This window comes from Pituophis catenifer, unplaced genomic scaffold (assembly GCF_029215685.1).
Source record: "Pituophis catenifer annectens isolate HBS135680 unplaced genomic scaffold, rPitCat1.0.hap2 SCAF_16, whole genome shotgun sequence".
In the NCBI taxonomy this organism is placed as follows: Eukaryota; Metazoa; Chordata; class Lepidosauria; order Squamata; family Colubridae; genus Pituophis; species Pituophis catenifer.
The window spans coordinates 10,369,940-10,385,100 of record NW_027256896.1 but is presented as its reverse complement, the minus strand read 5'-3'; the positions used below and the strand labels follow the sequence as shown (position 1 = coordinate 10,385,100).

The 15,161-nt window shown below is 45.7% G+C and overlaps 1 protein-coding gene across 1 annotated transcript in view; it reads right to left on the bottom strand.

Moving 5' to 3' along the window:
* The window catches only part of XPO6 (exportin 6), a 72,053-nt gene that overhangs the window by 40,517 nt on the left and 16,375 nt on the right, over positions 1–15,161 (bottom strand). Inside the window, exons 2-7 of the mRNA XM_070954802.1 lie at positions 14,311–14,401; positions 12,886–12,998; positions 11,311–11,508; positions 9,616–9,775; positions 7,501–7,578; positions 3,679–4,132 (exon numbers count right to left, since the gene is read on the bottom strand). Of these exons, the coding sequence (XP_070810903.1) occupies positions 3,679–4,132; positions 7,501–7,578; positions 9,616–9,775; positions 11,311–11,508; positions 12,886–12,998; positions 14,311–14,401 (1,094 nt within the window). The remainder of the gene's footprint in view (positions 1–3,678; positions 4,133–7,500; positions 7,579–9,615; positions 9,776–11,310; positions 11,509–12,885; positions 12,999–14,310; positions 14,402–15,161) is intronic.

Here is a 15,161-nt window from a genome sequence, read left to right as displayed (position 1 = left end):
TTTTTTTTAGCAATTCCCATATTTTCACTTTTCCAAAGCTAGACACGATCATCATAAATGTGCATTTATTTGATATCGAAGAAAGCAATACTTTATACAATTTCTATCAGAGGAGGAGCCAACAACCTGTTTTGTACAGGTTGGAGAGTTCTCGGGAGAGAAATGATTGTCCTAGGCCCCTGCCAAGCTTAAAAGCATGCATTTTGTCGCTCACATCCCCCAAATGGCAAAGAAAATCACCCATGAAAAAGGTTTGGGGTGCAAGAGAAATGCTGACGGGCCATCTATAGCTCTGGTTGCATTTTCCCCTCCACCTTTCAAGACTTTTCAGATGCTTCTCTCTACATCCTCCAAAAAATTCTAACCTCTGTTCTTGTTTTGCCCCAAGAGCTGCTGATTCAGTTCTACAGAGGAGTTATTGAGTCTGTCATCTGCACCTCCATAACTGTCTGGTTTGGTTCTGTCCCAACAAGACAGACACAGACTTCAGAGGATAATTAGGACTGCAGAAAAAACAATGGCTACCAACCTGCCTTCCATTGAGGACCTGTATACTGCACGAGTCAAAAAGAGGGCTGTGAAAATATCTACAGACCCCTCGCATCCTGGACATGAATTGTTTCAACTCCTACCCTCAAAATGACGTTATAGAGCATCATATAGAACAGAACAACTAGACACAAGGACAGTTTTTTCCCGAACACCATCACTCTGCTAAACAAATAATTCCCACAACATTATCAAATAATTTACTAAGACTGTATTACTATTATTCTTCTCTTCCTTACCAGTACCTATCTCTTCCCACTTATTACTATAACCATCTTGCTTGTATCTTTCAATTTATATTGTTTTATTTGTTTCCTAGTACAGTTTGATAGCTTATTAGTAACCTTGGCTATCACTAAGTGTTGTATTTTATAATCCTTGACGAATATATTTTATTTTTTCTTTATGTAGACTGAGAGCATATGCACCAAAGACAAATTCCTTGTGTGTCCAATCACACTTGGCCAATAAAGAAATCAAATCAAATCAAATCAAATCAAATCAAATCAAATCAATTCAATTCTTCTATTCTATTCCATTCCATTCCATTCCATTCCATTCCATTCCATTCCATTCCATTCCATTCCATTCCATTCCATTCCATTTTCTATTCTATTCTATTCTATTCATCCTCCAATAACTCTAGGGCTCGTACAAGGACCATAACTGAGATCCAATCTTAAATCAGGGCTGAGATCCTGACCTTAAACCAGGACTATTTGACTTGTGACTCTTAAGAACTCTTATCCCCTGACTGCACTAGCTTTCAGATTGTCCCACGTCCATCAGAAGGGAAGAAGAGAAGGGCTGCTGGTAATATGAAGGAAGGAATTGGTGGGATTTTGCCAAGCAAGCAAGGGAGATGGGGGAGAAAATCTCAGTTTAGAGACTTCAACCAGCTTTTGAAAGGTTTAATCTCATCCTGTTTTTCCTCCCAATTTAGCGCTCCCTTCAGCCAATCCACAGCAGCTGTAGTTGCTAGGGCAACCATCCAGGTTTAACAGAGATTTCACTCAATATCAGCCCACCCTTCTTTGGATTAGGAAAGAATTCTAGAAAAGAAATGTGGCGTGAAGAGATCAAATAGGGGTCCAGAGGTTAGAAGGTCCAGCGCAGTGTTTCTTAACCTTGGCCATTTTGAGATGTGTGGACTTCAACTCCCAGAATTCCACACCAGCCATGGGTCTAGAACAGTGTTTCTCAACCTTGGAAGCTTGAAGATGGGTGGACTTCAACTCCCAGAATGGGAGTTGAAGTCCACCCATCTTCAAGCTTCCAAGGTTGAGAAACACTGGTCTAGAAGGTCCAGAGAAGTGTTTCTGGACTTCAATTTCCAGGGCATCTGGACTTCAGGTCCCAGAATTCCATAGTAGCATGGTTGTCTGTGGAATTCTGGGACTTGATATCCACAGATCTCAAAACAACCAAGGTTGAGAAACACTGGTCCAGAGATGAGAAGTAATGAAGAGAATAACTGGGTATCGTTAAGATCCGACTGGTGTCCTCAAGTCACTCGCATATATTAAAGAAAAATCTCCCTCTCAACAGTCTACAACAGCTTCTTTCTAAGAGTTTTTGGTTTGTTTCATTTTTTTTTAAAAAAAAGAAAGCGACATTCCATCGACATTTGACTGCAGGCAGAAATTTTCCTGCCGGCTACGACTGAATGGGATGCCCAGCAGATCAGCAGTAAAATGCGAGGGCTGCATTCTGTAACCGCTCCTACCAACCTCCATTTCAACAACGCTTGCCAAAACCTAAAATGTTCCCTTTGTGCTTTAGGCCCTTTCTTCAACGGCTGTCAAAACAAGCCCGGAAGCTTTTTGGATGGAGTCTGCAAACAAAAAAACCCCGAAATCCAGGCTGAATCTGGTCAAAAAAGGCATTGGCAAGGAGAAGGAAACCAGAAATCATCATCCTCTTTTAACAACCCCATAATCCCTTGCAGGATGGAGTCTGGGCAACAGAATGGAGCTGAGTATTTACTGGCCGGATGCCCTTCCTGTTGCCAATGAGCAGTTTTGTTCAGCAGATATATACTCATTGTGCCCAGAAAAGAGAAATATCTGCCTCTACTTAGGATCGAACTCACAGTCTCCTGATTGTCAGGCGAGAGCGTCACCTCTAGGCTACCGCACCACCCCGGAAGGAAATCAGAAATGAACAACAGACTCTGCTTTTGGAATGCTTTTCTGACGTAATTTATTTCCAAGCAGCTAAATTCATTCCAGCTACTGCCCTACCTGAAGTTGTTCCTACAATGCTTTGAAAAAAAAGAAAAAAGAAAAAAAAACAACACTAAAATTCTGCCCTCACTTTCTCCAAGAGGCTGTCCCGGAGAAGAACTGACCGCATCTCCCGCCGCCCTTAGCCAATGCAGCCCTCAGGACAGTGGTGGGATTCAAAATTTTTTACTACCGGTTCTGTGGACGTGGCTCAGTGGGCGTGGCAGGGGAAGGATACAGTAAAATCTCCATTCCCTCCCCACTCCAGGGGAAGGATACTGCAAAATCCCCATTCCCTCCCGATCAGCTGGGACTCAGGAGGCAGAGAATAGATGGGGGTGGGGCCAGTCAGAGGTGGTATTTACCGGTTCTCCGAACTACTCAAAATTTCCGCTACTGGTTCTCCAGAACTAGTCAGAACCTGCTGAAGACCGCCTCTGCCTCAGGAGACCACCCAATTTGGAGAAAAACACCTTCCTAAGGCCTCTTCTCTTCCCTCCAAACCGGGCCCATCCACCCCTTCCTTGCCAACCAGAAAACCACCAATATCCCTTTACCTCACCGCGTCTCTTCGGCTGCTTACAGCAACAACCGAATGGAAGCAAATTGAGATCTTGGACCACCTCAGACCTGCAGCCAAACTGTAACGAATGGGGGAGGTTTGAAGGGGGGTGGGGGGGTGGGAGAAGAAACACAACTCCTACGCCACCACAAACTCATTCCTGCCAAAGTTGACCGCCCCACGGCCACGTACCTGGGTCACACTTACCTGGCTGTTTTCCCCGCCTCCGTCCTGGGACTCTGAAAAAAGGCGATTAGACACACCATGCATAACAAGTCATCGGCAAAAGTTATCCTGAAATTAAACTAGAAGAGCGGTTGGCTTGATTTCGCCCAGCCTTACCTCTCGTCCAGCTGTTCTAGCCGGCTCTTCACCGAATGGGCGTTGTTCTCCTTGGTGATCTTCTGGAGGAGGTAGAAGGTCTGCTGGAACATCCGGAGTAAGTACTCCTCGAATTCCACAGGCACACAGTTCTTTGACATGAGTTCGTTGATGCAAGACATGGCCAGCACGCCCAGCTGTCCACGTTCGTGACTCAAGGAGGCGTTTTGGCTGCTGCCGTTGATGGAGGACATCTTCCTGCCGCGGGTGTCGCAGCCGAAGCGGGCGAAATGGAAGATGGTGGTGAGGAGGGATGGGGTGATACTGGTCGACAGAGGGATCCAGCTGAAGAGGTGGGCTAGGCACTCCAAAGCCAGGGAGCAAACGTATTCGCTCTCTGAGTCAAGGACGGGGATTGGCTGGTTCAGTAATTTGGCCGCACTGGGACTCTGCAATAGGCTACTCAAGAGATCGCCTGTACAGGAAAAAGCACACGTGTACAAGTTAAGTTCCGGTCATGCTAAGACTTGCCAACAATATAGCAATAGCACTGAAGACTTACATACAGCTTCACGGTGCTTTACAGTGGTTTACAGAATTACCCCATGGCCCCCAACAATCTGGGTCCTCATTTTACCCACCTCGGAAGGATGGAAGGATGGGCCAATCTTTAGCCAGTCAGGATTGAACTCCAGACTGCGGGCAGAGTCAGCCTGCAATACCACAATCTAACAACTGCGCCACCAAGGCTCCTAATGCAACATCCAATCAACTACAGCAATAGCAGCAGCATTTAAACTTATATATCAATTTACAGTGCTTTACAACCCTCTCTAAGTGGTTTACAAAGTCAGCTTCCTGTCCCCAACAATCTGGGTCCTCATTTTACCCACCTCAGAAGGATGGAAGGCTGAGTCAACCTTGAGCCGGTGAGAATCGAACTGTTGGAAGTATGCAGAGTCAGCCTGCAATTACTGCATTCTAACCACTGCGCTACCACGTCTCTTCAAGGCATTTCTCAACCTTGGCAACTGTCAGATGTGTGGACTTCAATTCCCAGACTATGCAGGTAGTCCTCGACCTATGAACGGTCACTTAACGACTGTTTAAAGTTATGACAGCCCTCCAAAAGCTACTTATGACCAAGGACTGTGGCGATTCAATGAGGGGCGAAACAGGCCCAGGTTCTGTGGGGTCCCCAAGGGGTGGGAAACCGAACAGGGGGTGTCACTGGGGTGAGAGAAGCTTTGGAAGGTTTGGGGCAGGTGTGCTAGTGCCTGCACTAGGCTTCCTTCACCCAAGGCACTTTGTGCGCTGCTTAATGACAGTACCAGGGAGAGCAGTGGGATGGGGATGATTTAAGTGAGTCAATCTCACTTAACAAAACGTCCGTGACATGAGGTCATAATAGGCAGGATCCAGTGGTGGGTTGCCCCCGGTTCGCACCGGTTCTATAGAACTGGTAGTAAAACCGGCAGGAGGCTCTGCCCACTGACCCCGATGTCAACAAAATGCTTCTGTGCATGTGCACAAGAGCGCACCCGCGTGTGGCCCCACTGCAAACCGGTAGTAAAGGTAAGTAGAACCCACCCCTGGCAGGATCCACTAGAGCAGGGGTGTCAAACTCGATTTCATTGAGGGCTGCATCAGGGTTGTGATTGACCTTGGGGGGCCAGGATGGGCATGGCCAGCTCGACGTGATTTATGTCGGGGAGGGGGGAGTCAGAGTATGAATATTCATGGACTGGAATAGATCAGCCAATGGGAAGGCATGGTAACAGGTCAGCCAATGAGGCTTATTTGGAAATAGAAACTTAAGGAAGAAGTCTGGGTGTGGCTTAGGCAACTGAGTCTGTGCAGAAGGTCTGAAACAGAAACTAAACAAGTCTGGACTTGCTTGCCTGCTCTGTGCTCAGATCTAAAATGAAACTAAACTGAACTTGTCTGTGTGAGCTTGTCTGCTCTGCTGAAATGAAACTAACTGTCCTGTCCTGCCTTGTGTTCCGCCTGTAACTTTCTACCACGTCGAAGAATCAACTATTGGTATTATAAAATTTCTTTCATCTGTTATTATGTATATAAAGAAGTTTATGAATCCTGTTGAATCAGTGTGTGCTTCTGGATTTGATTTTTGCAAGAAACTCTGATGCTGGGGGCGGGGGGGGGGGGCTGTGGTGGCCTGAGCACTTTGCCGGCAAAAACGGGTTCCCGAGCTCCGTTTTCAGCTGCGACGGCCTCCTGCAGCCCTCTGCCAGTGAAAACGGAGGTCGGGAGGGCCACCCGCAGCCCCTCCGAGCTCCGTTTTCGCTGGCAGAGGAACCATGGGCCGGTCCTTCACTGTTTCCAGGGTGGTCCCCCGGGGCCAGATCTAAGCACCCCATGGGCCGGATCCGGCCCCCGTGGGCCTTGAGTTTGACACCCCTGCATTAGAATCATAGGCTGAAGTATCCCTGAATCCTTTTTTTTTTTTTTTACCCCAGCAGCCTAGTGGAATAGACAGAAAATCCTGCTGACTTGCTCTTGAAATAAGTCATTCAGAAGAGGACCTTTGGGGTTACCAGCTTAATCATCCCCCCATCTCATGTTTCTGAAGTGAGCTTCTGATCTCCCCTAATTAAAACTGGGCAGCCAATATCGGGCAGGAGCCCTACTTTTTTTTAATGAATTGACAGCCTGCGATGGCTGTCGGTGTGAGGAGCAATCTGTGCTAATGAGACAGCAAGCCGTTGCCATTTTGTAGGATGGCTTTAATTAGTGTGAATTATTGTACCCTGGTTTAGGCTTCCCAGCCTGATGAACTTCTCTGTCTGTCGAGAAAGAGGCCAGGCAGTGGAAGTCATTAGAAAGTTTGCTCGGACAAGTAGCAAACTTACAATGTGGCTCCCTAATGCAGCGTTTCTCAACCTTGGCAACTTGGAAGATGTGTGGACTTCAACTCCCAGAATTCCCCAGCCAGCAACACATCTGAAAGCTGCCAAGGTTGAAAAACACTAATTCGTAAGGGCCAGAAGCCCTGGGATACATCACAAATCCATCACAACCAAATCCCCACAACCTACGGTCACTGTTATCCCTATAGCAACAACATCGTCAAAATAAGCTACACCACAGCCATTTCTGTACAACGTTCAAGTTTTGTTGTATAGAAACCATCTTGTCTTCCTTCCCTAGACCCAGATACTGACTTCCCCCCCTCCCCCCCAAAGACATGGGTGTCATTAAGAGGAGTGATATTTCTCTCTCTGGGCACACCGAGAATATATCTGCTGAACAAAACTCCGCATTGGTGACAGGAAGAGCATCCGGCCATTAAAACACTCTGCTAGCTCCATTCAGTTGCCCAGACTGCTACCCCGCAAGGGATTATGGGGTCGTTAAATGAAGATGATGATAATGATGATGTAGGTGTCACTAAGAATTACAGGCAGTCCTTGACTTACAACTACAAGGGGGACCAGAATTTCCACTGTTAAGCACAGTCGTTGTTAAGCATGCCGTGCTTAATTTTACCACCATTTTTGCCCCGGTTGTTAAGCAGATCATGCGATCATTAAGCGAACCCGTCTTCCCCCATTGACTTTGCTTGTAGGAAGCTGGCTGGAAAGGTCACCAATGGGGAGATCACGTAATTCCGGGATGCTGCAAACTTTGTAAATACATGCCGGTTGCCAAGCACCCAAATTGTGATAATGTTAACTGTGGGACCGTTGCAAGCGCGAGGACCGGTCATAAGTCCCTTTCTTCAGTGTGGATGTAATTTCGAATGGCCACTAAGCAAATGGTTGTAAGGTCGAGGACTACCTGGTATGGACAACAAACAGAAGGAGAAGCAAAGATTTTTACCACTTTCTCTGGACGTCGGAGATGGTGGTGGGGTGGCAGCCGTAACACTGTATTTATCCCAAATGCTCTCCAAAATACCTGTCACAAAAGAAGAGCAAAGTCTCAGCAGCTGCAAATTCGTTCACACATTCAGCGCCGAGCCTCAGTTAACAAGTTTGTTATTTCAGTGGAATTCGGGGAATTGGAGAACATGGTTTAACCTCAAGCGTTGATGCCACGCGCTCTGTGTGTCATGGTCTCTTTACCTGTCAATCAGGGCCAGATTCCTGACTGTATTTTTGAAAAAAAAAAAAAACCCATGGGAATGCCGAAGGAGAGAACGCTGATAACATCTCTTTCTTAGCAGAAAACAAAAAAACGGGTAGGTGGTCTTAAGAGACAGCAGGATTTCCAGAAATAAAACTGATAATGAAGAGGGTTATTTTGGCAACAAATGTGAGGTTATTTAGGGTTCGGATTTGAGTCAGCCGACTGTTAAAAATAATGTGTCTGCTTTGTACTCTCTTGAGGTCCTAACACTGTTTTTGTTTCATGGGGGGGGGGGGAAGGAGAGATTGATGGGGAAACATAACAAGAGGCATTTAAAATAATGTACAGTGTGGGAAAATCTTCTTTTACAGTATTAAGACTTCAAAGACATCTAGTGAAACTATGCCATTAAAAAAAGAAATAATTCCCTTCCACTTCTTCTTCTAATTTCTCATCTATTTCCTGATTTAAACTCCTACCGCTATAGAGCACTGCACACCAAGACAACTAGACACACAGTTTTTTCCTGAATGCCATCACTCTGCTAAACAAATAATTCCTTCAACATTGTCAAACTATTCACTAAGTCTGCACTATTACTACTATTAGTCTTCCCATCGTTCCTATCACCCATCTCCTCCCACTTATGACTGCATGACTGCTGTAACCTTGTTGCTGGTATCCTTACGATTTATATTGATTGTTTCCTAGTATGATTTGATTGCTTATTTGTACCCTATGACTATCATTAAGTGTTGTACTTTATGATTCTTGAGGAATGTATCTTTTTTTTTATGTACACTGAGAGCATATGCACTAAAGACAAATTCCTTGTGTGTCCAATCACACTTGGCCAATAAAAAATTCTATTCTATTCTATTCTATTCTATTCTATTCTATTCTATTCTATTCTATTCTATTCTATTCTATTCTATTCTATTCTATTCTATTCTATTCTATTCTATTCTATTCTATTCTATTCTATGCCATTCCATTCCATTCCATTCCATTCCATTCCATTCCATTCCATTCCATTCCATTATTCCACTCATTCCCTTCCATTCCATTCCATTCCATTATTCCACTCATTCCATTCCATTCCATTCCATTCCATTCCATTCCATTCCATTCCATTCCATTCTGAATATTATGTTCGTTTTTCCGCCCCCAATTGTTGAGTAGTTTATACATTCAATTCCAGTGGTGGGATTCAGCTGGTTCTCTCCGGATCGCGTGAACAGGTAGCGGCGACTGCGGGAGGCTCCGCCCACCCACCCAGATGTAATGCGCGACTGCTGTGCATGCACAGAAAGCCGTGCGCATGCGCAGAGGTGGTGCACGCTCACATTTGCACCTCTGCTCATTTCTTTAGACAATCCCCTTGTCTCCTCATTGTTCTTTATCGTTTGATGCACGTTTTTGAGCATTAAAATTATTTCTTCATTCGCCTCTTATTATCCCCTGTAGATCCATTTTATAACAATTTAATAAAAATTACTCAGTATACCTCTTTAGTTCCAACGTCTCAATATTTAAAAACTCCCACTTAATATTTCATGGCTGGCTTGGAAATTCTGGGAGTTGAACTCCCCACATCTTAAAGCCTGGATGGGGCCTTGCACGGCCCGGTTGCTGGGATGCCGCAGAGCAGTGCTGGTCCACAACCCAGAGGTTAGGGACTCCTGGCTTAGAGTCCCCAACTCTAAGAGTAGACCCATGGCAAGGTAGGATGCAAATAAATTTAACAAATACGTATATAAATAAATAAAATTAAATTAAAAGTGCTTTGGCAGCCATTCAAAAAGGAATATTGCCAGCTTCCCTTGTCAGCTTGCAGTACAACCTGGGTTTTCCTGTCTCACTAACCTGTGAGAAGTCCAAGGACATTCTGAACCTGCTCCAGGAGCAGCTTCCGCAGCTCCTCCTTCCGTGCGATGCTGAGGTCCTCCCGTGGGCAGGCCAGCTCTTCGGATGTGGTCTTCAGCATGATCAGCCCAAGTGGAGTTGTCACTGGGGACTGGATTAACTATTAAAGAGAATGGGTTTTTAGCATGAACAGTTTTCTCTTATTTGTCTATCTGTCCATCCCTCCATATACGCACCACCCATCTGTCCACCCTGTTCTGACCTAGGCTTCCTGATATAGTGAAAAGCACACAATTAGTCCCAAAAACCCTTTTTTTGATTTTAATGGCTGTGAATTCCTTTCATTCACAGCACGTGCTGAATTGCTAAGAGCTGATAAATAGTCCAACAGAAGTCTGCCACAGTCCTTCGGATAAGGCTGGTGAACACCCACCTTTATCTTCTTTGACACGCTGCCAAAGACCTAATTGGCAATTATCTTGGCAAGGTCACATGGAAACACAGTCAAAAACGGAGCTTCAAAGTACAAACCGACATCATCCACAACGTTGCTTCCCGCAAAGATCCGTGTGCCTTTGCTCTTCCTTTATATCTTATGGGAGGGGCCAATCATCTCCAAGCCTTACTCCTGAGTCGTCCCTTTAGTTTTAACTGTTCTTCTGGCAGTTCTGCGCATGCGAAACTAGGAACAGGCTCCCCCTGTCCTTTGCCTCTCTGATGTTCAACTCTGGAGGCTCCAGAGTCTGCACATGATTCCCAGATGGCCCTGGCCCCATCTCTGCCTCCGACACAGAGCCCTCGTCCGAGCCTTTCCCAGACTCCAGGACTGGCCCATGTTCCTCCCCAGCCTCCTCACTGTCTGATTCTGCTGCCAGCTCTGCAGGCTGCTGGCGGACCATAACACGTCCATCCATCCATCCCTTTCTTTGGAAAGCTACCCGCAGAATCAATATATTTAGAATAGAGAACTAGTCTGGTGTATAGACCGTCCTCAGTTAATGATGCTCATTAGGACTTGAATTTCTGTAGCTAAGTAAGTTGTGTAGTTGTAAAGCACACCGTCACATACCTGCGTCGCTTAGCAACAGCAATCCACATTGGCGCCATTAAGCAAGTACTGTGGGTCCTTAAAATGAGTCCTAGGCAGCTTACAAACAGGCTGGCAGGCAAGGTACGGTGCCAGCATGGCGGCACCAGGGATAGCTACTGCCAGATGGGGGAAAGTGGAAGACTTGTGATCTTCCCTATCGGCTTCCAATTGACTCTGCTCATGTGAAGCCAGCAGAGAAGGTTGCAAATGGCTATCATGTGACCCCAGGTAAGGTAAGACATTTGCAAATGTCCAGATCGTGGTTACGTGACTATGGGCAGTGCTGGGAGGTGGAAATTCGAGGACTAGTCACGAGTCTCTTTTTTTCAGTGCTGTTATAACTTCGAACGGTCGATGAACAAATGGTTGGTAAGCGAGGATTGCATTGCAGTGATTAAGACATCAGGCAAGCAACCAGGAAGCTATGAATTCTAGTCCCACCTTAGCCACAGGCCAGTCTCTCTCTCTCAGCCCTAGGAAGCAGGCAATGGCAAACCACTTCTGAAATTCAGGCGTCAGGACTGACTTGAAGGCACCAGCATAAGAATGGACCACACTTAAGATGACTTTTGTTTCCGAACAACAGAGTTAGCTTTTAGTCTTACCTGTAAAATATTTGTGAAGAAGTCATGATAAAACATGGGCCAGTCTTGCCGGCCAATATCCACAATGACCTTACAAAGTTTGTTTCGGATGAAGTAAGGCAAAGTTTTATGGTGAGCTAAAAGAAGTTTTGGCAGGCAACTGCGAACCTCCGTTTTATCCTGAGATGGGACCCCAAGCCACATCTTGTTAATCAGGTTCTGAAACAGACAGACATTATGATGATGAACCAGGTTGACACATAACCTTCTTTGCTCAAGTCTACAGCTGATATTCAAGGTATTAAATATAGAGGTTAGCTTGCTAAAAATACCAACTTTTAAAATAGATGCTGTTTGGAAAGCTGTTTTTGTTTATTTGCTAATTGAATTCAGTGGGAAAGTATTTATTTACAATTAAGAGGCGAGTTCTCGTTCACAAGAAGGAATTAAACCTCTACTAATTCATGCCAGTAACTAATACTAGGAGTGCAGGAGAACAGAGAAATAGGTTAACTATTGAGACTAATTTAATCTCATTTTGATCCCTTTGATTCACGCTTGAAAAAAAATATACCTGTATCTAACTCAGAATTATAAACAATAAAATAAAATACTTTCTCTGCCATAAAAAGCTTGACTTCTTTTAAAATTGACAACTTTATATGCTTCGTTTTATAGCTTTCACCACCCACACAAAAACATTCAACCCTCTTGCTTTCTTTATGAATTGCTTTTGAGTGAAACAGATTGAATAATTTGTTAGGGTGCAACATTTCTTGGTTCCCCCTCCAATACATGTTTCTGCAACCCAAGTACAGATTCTGGAACAAAGTACAGTACCAGCGCAAAGGAATGAAATATTCATTTAATGGACCACATGGGATGAAGAGATGTCTGTTAAATCCTGATCCTGCAGCCCATTACTGGACCAATGGCCTATCCGGAATTGGGCCATACGAGTGGCTGACTGGAGCACATGCATGTGTGCAACTCAACTTGCACGAGCGACGGGGCAGGACTTGTGCGTATGTGCGCCTACCCACCACTCGCGCAAGTCGAGCTGTGCCTACCGACCAGCCTGCCACTCGCGTGGCCCACTTCCCAGGGGTGGGCTGCTGGGGGTTCGCAGGGGTTTGGGAGCTAATCTAGCTAAGATTCTGTGCAGTTCGGACAACCCCCAAATCCCACTTCTGGCTGGCCCCGCCCACCCTGCCTCTTGCCTCTCAGGAGTCCCCACGCAGACCGTTTTCAATGCAGGTAAATGCAGGATGTGTGGGGAGGCTCGGGGTGGGGAAACGGGCCTACTGGAAGTTCGGGAAGGCCGGAAACAGGCCCGTTTCTGGCCTCCAGAGGGCCTCCGGAGCCCGGGGAGGGCAAAAACGCCCCCGCGCCATGGTGCAGGAGGCCGGCTAGGCCATGCCCACCATGGCCACATCCACCCAGCAACCAGGCAGAGAACCCCTTGCTAAAATTTTTGAAGCCCACCCCTGCCACTCCCCCCCCATCCCGCCAGCAGGGCCACCACACCGCAAAGGTTGGGCCCCGGTGTTATAAAGAGCCTGTTACGAGCATGGTTAGCCCAGTTTGGTAGCTCACCTCAAATACTGTTAAACTGTACATCATGACGTAATCATTTCTCGTGCTCGACAGGAAATAGAGGCAGAATCTCCAGGCACCGACCTGCTGAGCGAAGTTATTCAGAAGCTCCTCTGGATAGGCAAATAAAGCAAAATCAAAACCAAACCTGCATTAGAATTTAGAACCAAAAGAGGGACTGCGCAGGAGAAAGTCATTTCTATATCCCTCTTGTTTTAGGAGAAAAGCCAGAAGGCCTGGCCCTGAGCTATTTATACCATTATTTACATTCAACTTACTATCGATCAGAGGTTCTAAAAGCTGCAGCCAAAGACTACTTGAGCTTATAAAAAGAATGACTGATGTGACCCTAACCCACAGGACTTTAAACTTATTTTTAACCTGCTGATGTTGAAATGCTTTAAAAACTGGCTTTTCCTTTGAACCACTGGGATAAAAAGTCTTGGTTGATCTAAGGTCGGTTCCCCAGGGCTTGGTGGTTTTCAATGTACTTCTAAACCCACTCCTGCTCTATTCATCAAAAATAACGGAGTGAATAACATTCCATTATATTGTACTGTACTTATATACTGTATAAGATGCATTCCCCCCCCGCCCCCAAAAGAGGGTGGAAATGTTGAGGCCTCTTATACACCGAATACAGCCATTTTTGGCCTCCCGAAATCCTGCCCCACGTGTCCAGTTTCCGCCAAAAACAGGCCCGTTTTTTGCAAAAACAAGGCCTGCAGAGGGTTTGGGAGGCCTGCAGAGAGCTCCTGGGGGCTGGGGAGGGCAAAAATCCCCCCGTTTTTGTGAAAAACAGGCCCGTTTTTGGCCTCCCAACCCCCCTATGCAGCGCGTTTTTGCCCTCCCCAGCCCCCGGGAGCACTCTTCAGGCGTCTCAAACCCTCTGCGCATCCTATTTTTGCAAAAAAGGGCCCATTTTTCGCAAAAATTGGATGCTCAGAGGGTTTAGGAGGCCTGCAGAGTGCTCCTGGGGGCCAGTGAGGGCAAAAAAAAAATTTTCTTGTTTTTTCTTGTTTTCTCTTTGAAATCTTGGTGCATCTTATACTCCAGTGCGTTTTATAGTCCAGAAACTACAGTAATTCATATCCCACTTTCATCAACTTTCTACCTGGTGACTGCCCCCCAATAATTGTCCTGTAGCTAATTAAGGTTCTCTGGCACAGAAAGTCTTTTCAAACAATCTGGCAGATTATTGCATTTTTTTAAAAAAAAAGAAAGAGAGAGAGAGAGAAAGAGAGAGAAGAAAAACATCTTTAAAAAAGGGAAGAAAAAAAATGTGGAATATTTTGGAAGCATGCAACTTCAACTTGCTGTGCTCAAAGGGGCTTATGAGAGCAGACACCAGAACAAAACAAAGTTGCCTTAATTCTGAAATCTGAGGCAAAACTTGGGAGAAAATGGGAAAAGAGGTCAGCTTACCGATTTCACGCTTTCTCTCGTTCGTAGTGCAGTTGTGGAAAAACTCCGTCATCAGGCTCTCCAAGGCTCGGAGCGAGGCCTCTTCTGATGCCTGCCAAAGATGTTTTAAGAGAAATGGTCACACTTGGAAATGTTTACAAAATGCAGCCTTATATTGTCGCAGGAAAAAAAATCTTTTATGCATCTCTAGTGGTTCAACGCATACTAAAAAGCAGAGACATCACCCTGCCAACAAAAGTGCGTATAGTCAAGGCTATATGGAAGTAGTGGAAATGGAGGTAGTGACAGATTTTATTTGCCTGGGCCCCAAGATCACCGCACATGGGGACTGGAGCCAAGAAATTAAAAGACGCTTGCCCCTGGGGAGGAAAGCTATGGCAAATCTAGACAACATACTAAAAAGCAGAGACATCACCCTGCCAACAAAAGTGCATATAGTCAAGGCTATGGTTTTCCCAATTACAATGTATTGCTGTAAAAGTTGGACCTTAAGGAAGGCTGAGCGCCAAAGAATGGAGGCCTTTGAACTCTGGTGCTGGAGAAGACTCCTGCAAGTCCCTTGGACTGAAAGGCGATCAAACTGGTTAGTCCTAGAGGAGATCAACCCTGACTGCTCTTTAGAAGGCCAGATCCTGAAGAGGAAATTCAAATATTTTGGCCAACTAATGAGAAGGAAGGACTCCCTGGAGAAGAGCCTCATGCTGGGAAAGATGGAGGGCCAAAGAAGAAGGGGACAGCAGAGAACGAGGTGGCTGGATGGAGTCACTGAAGCAGTTGGCGTGAGCTTAAATGGAGGATGGTAGAGGACAGGAAGGCCTGGAGGAACATTATCCATGGGGTTGTGGTGGGTC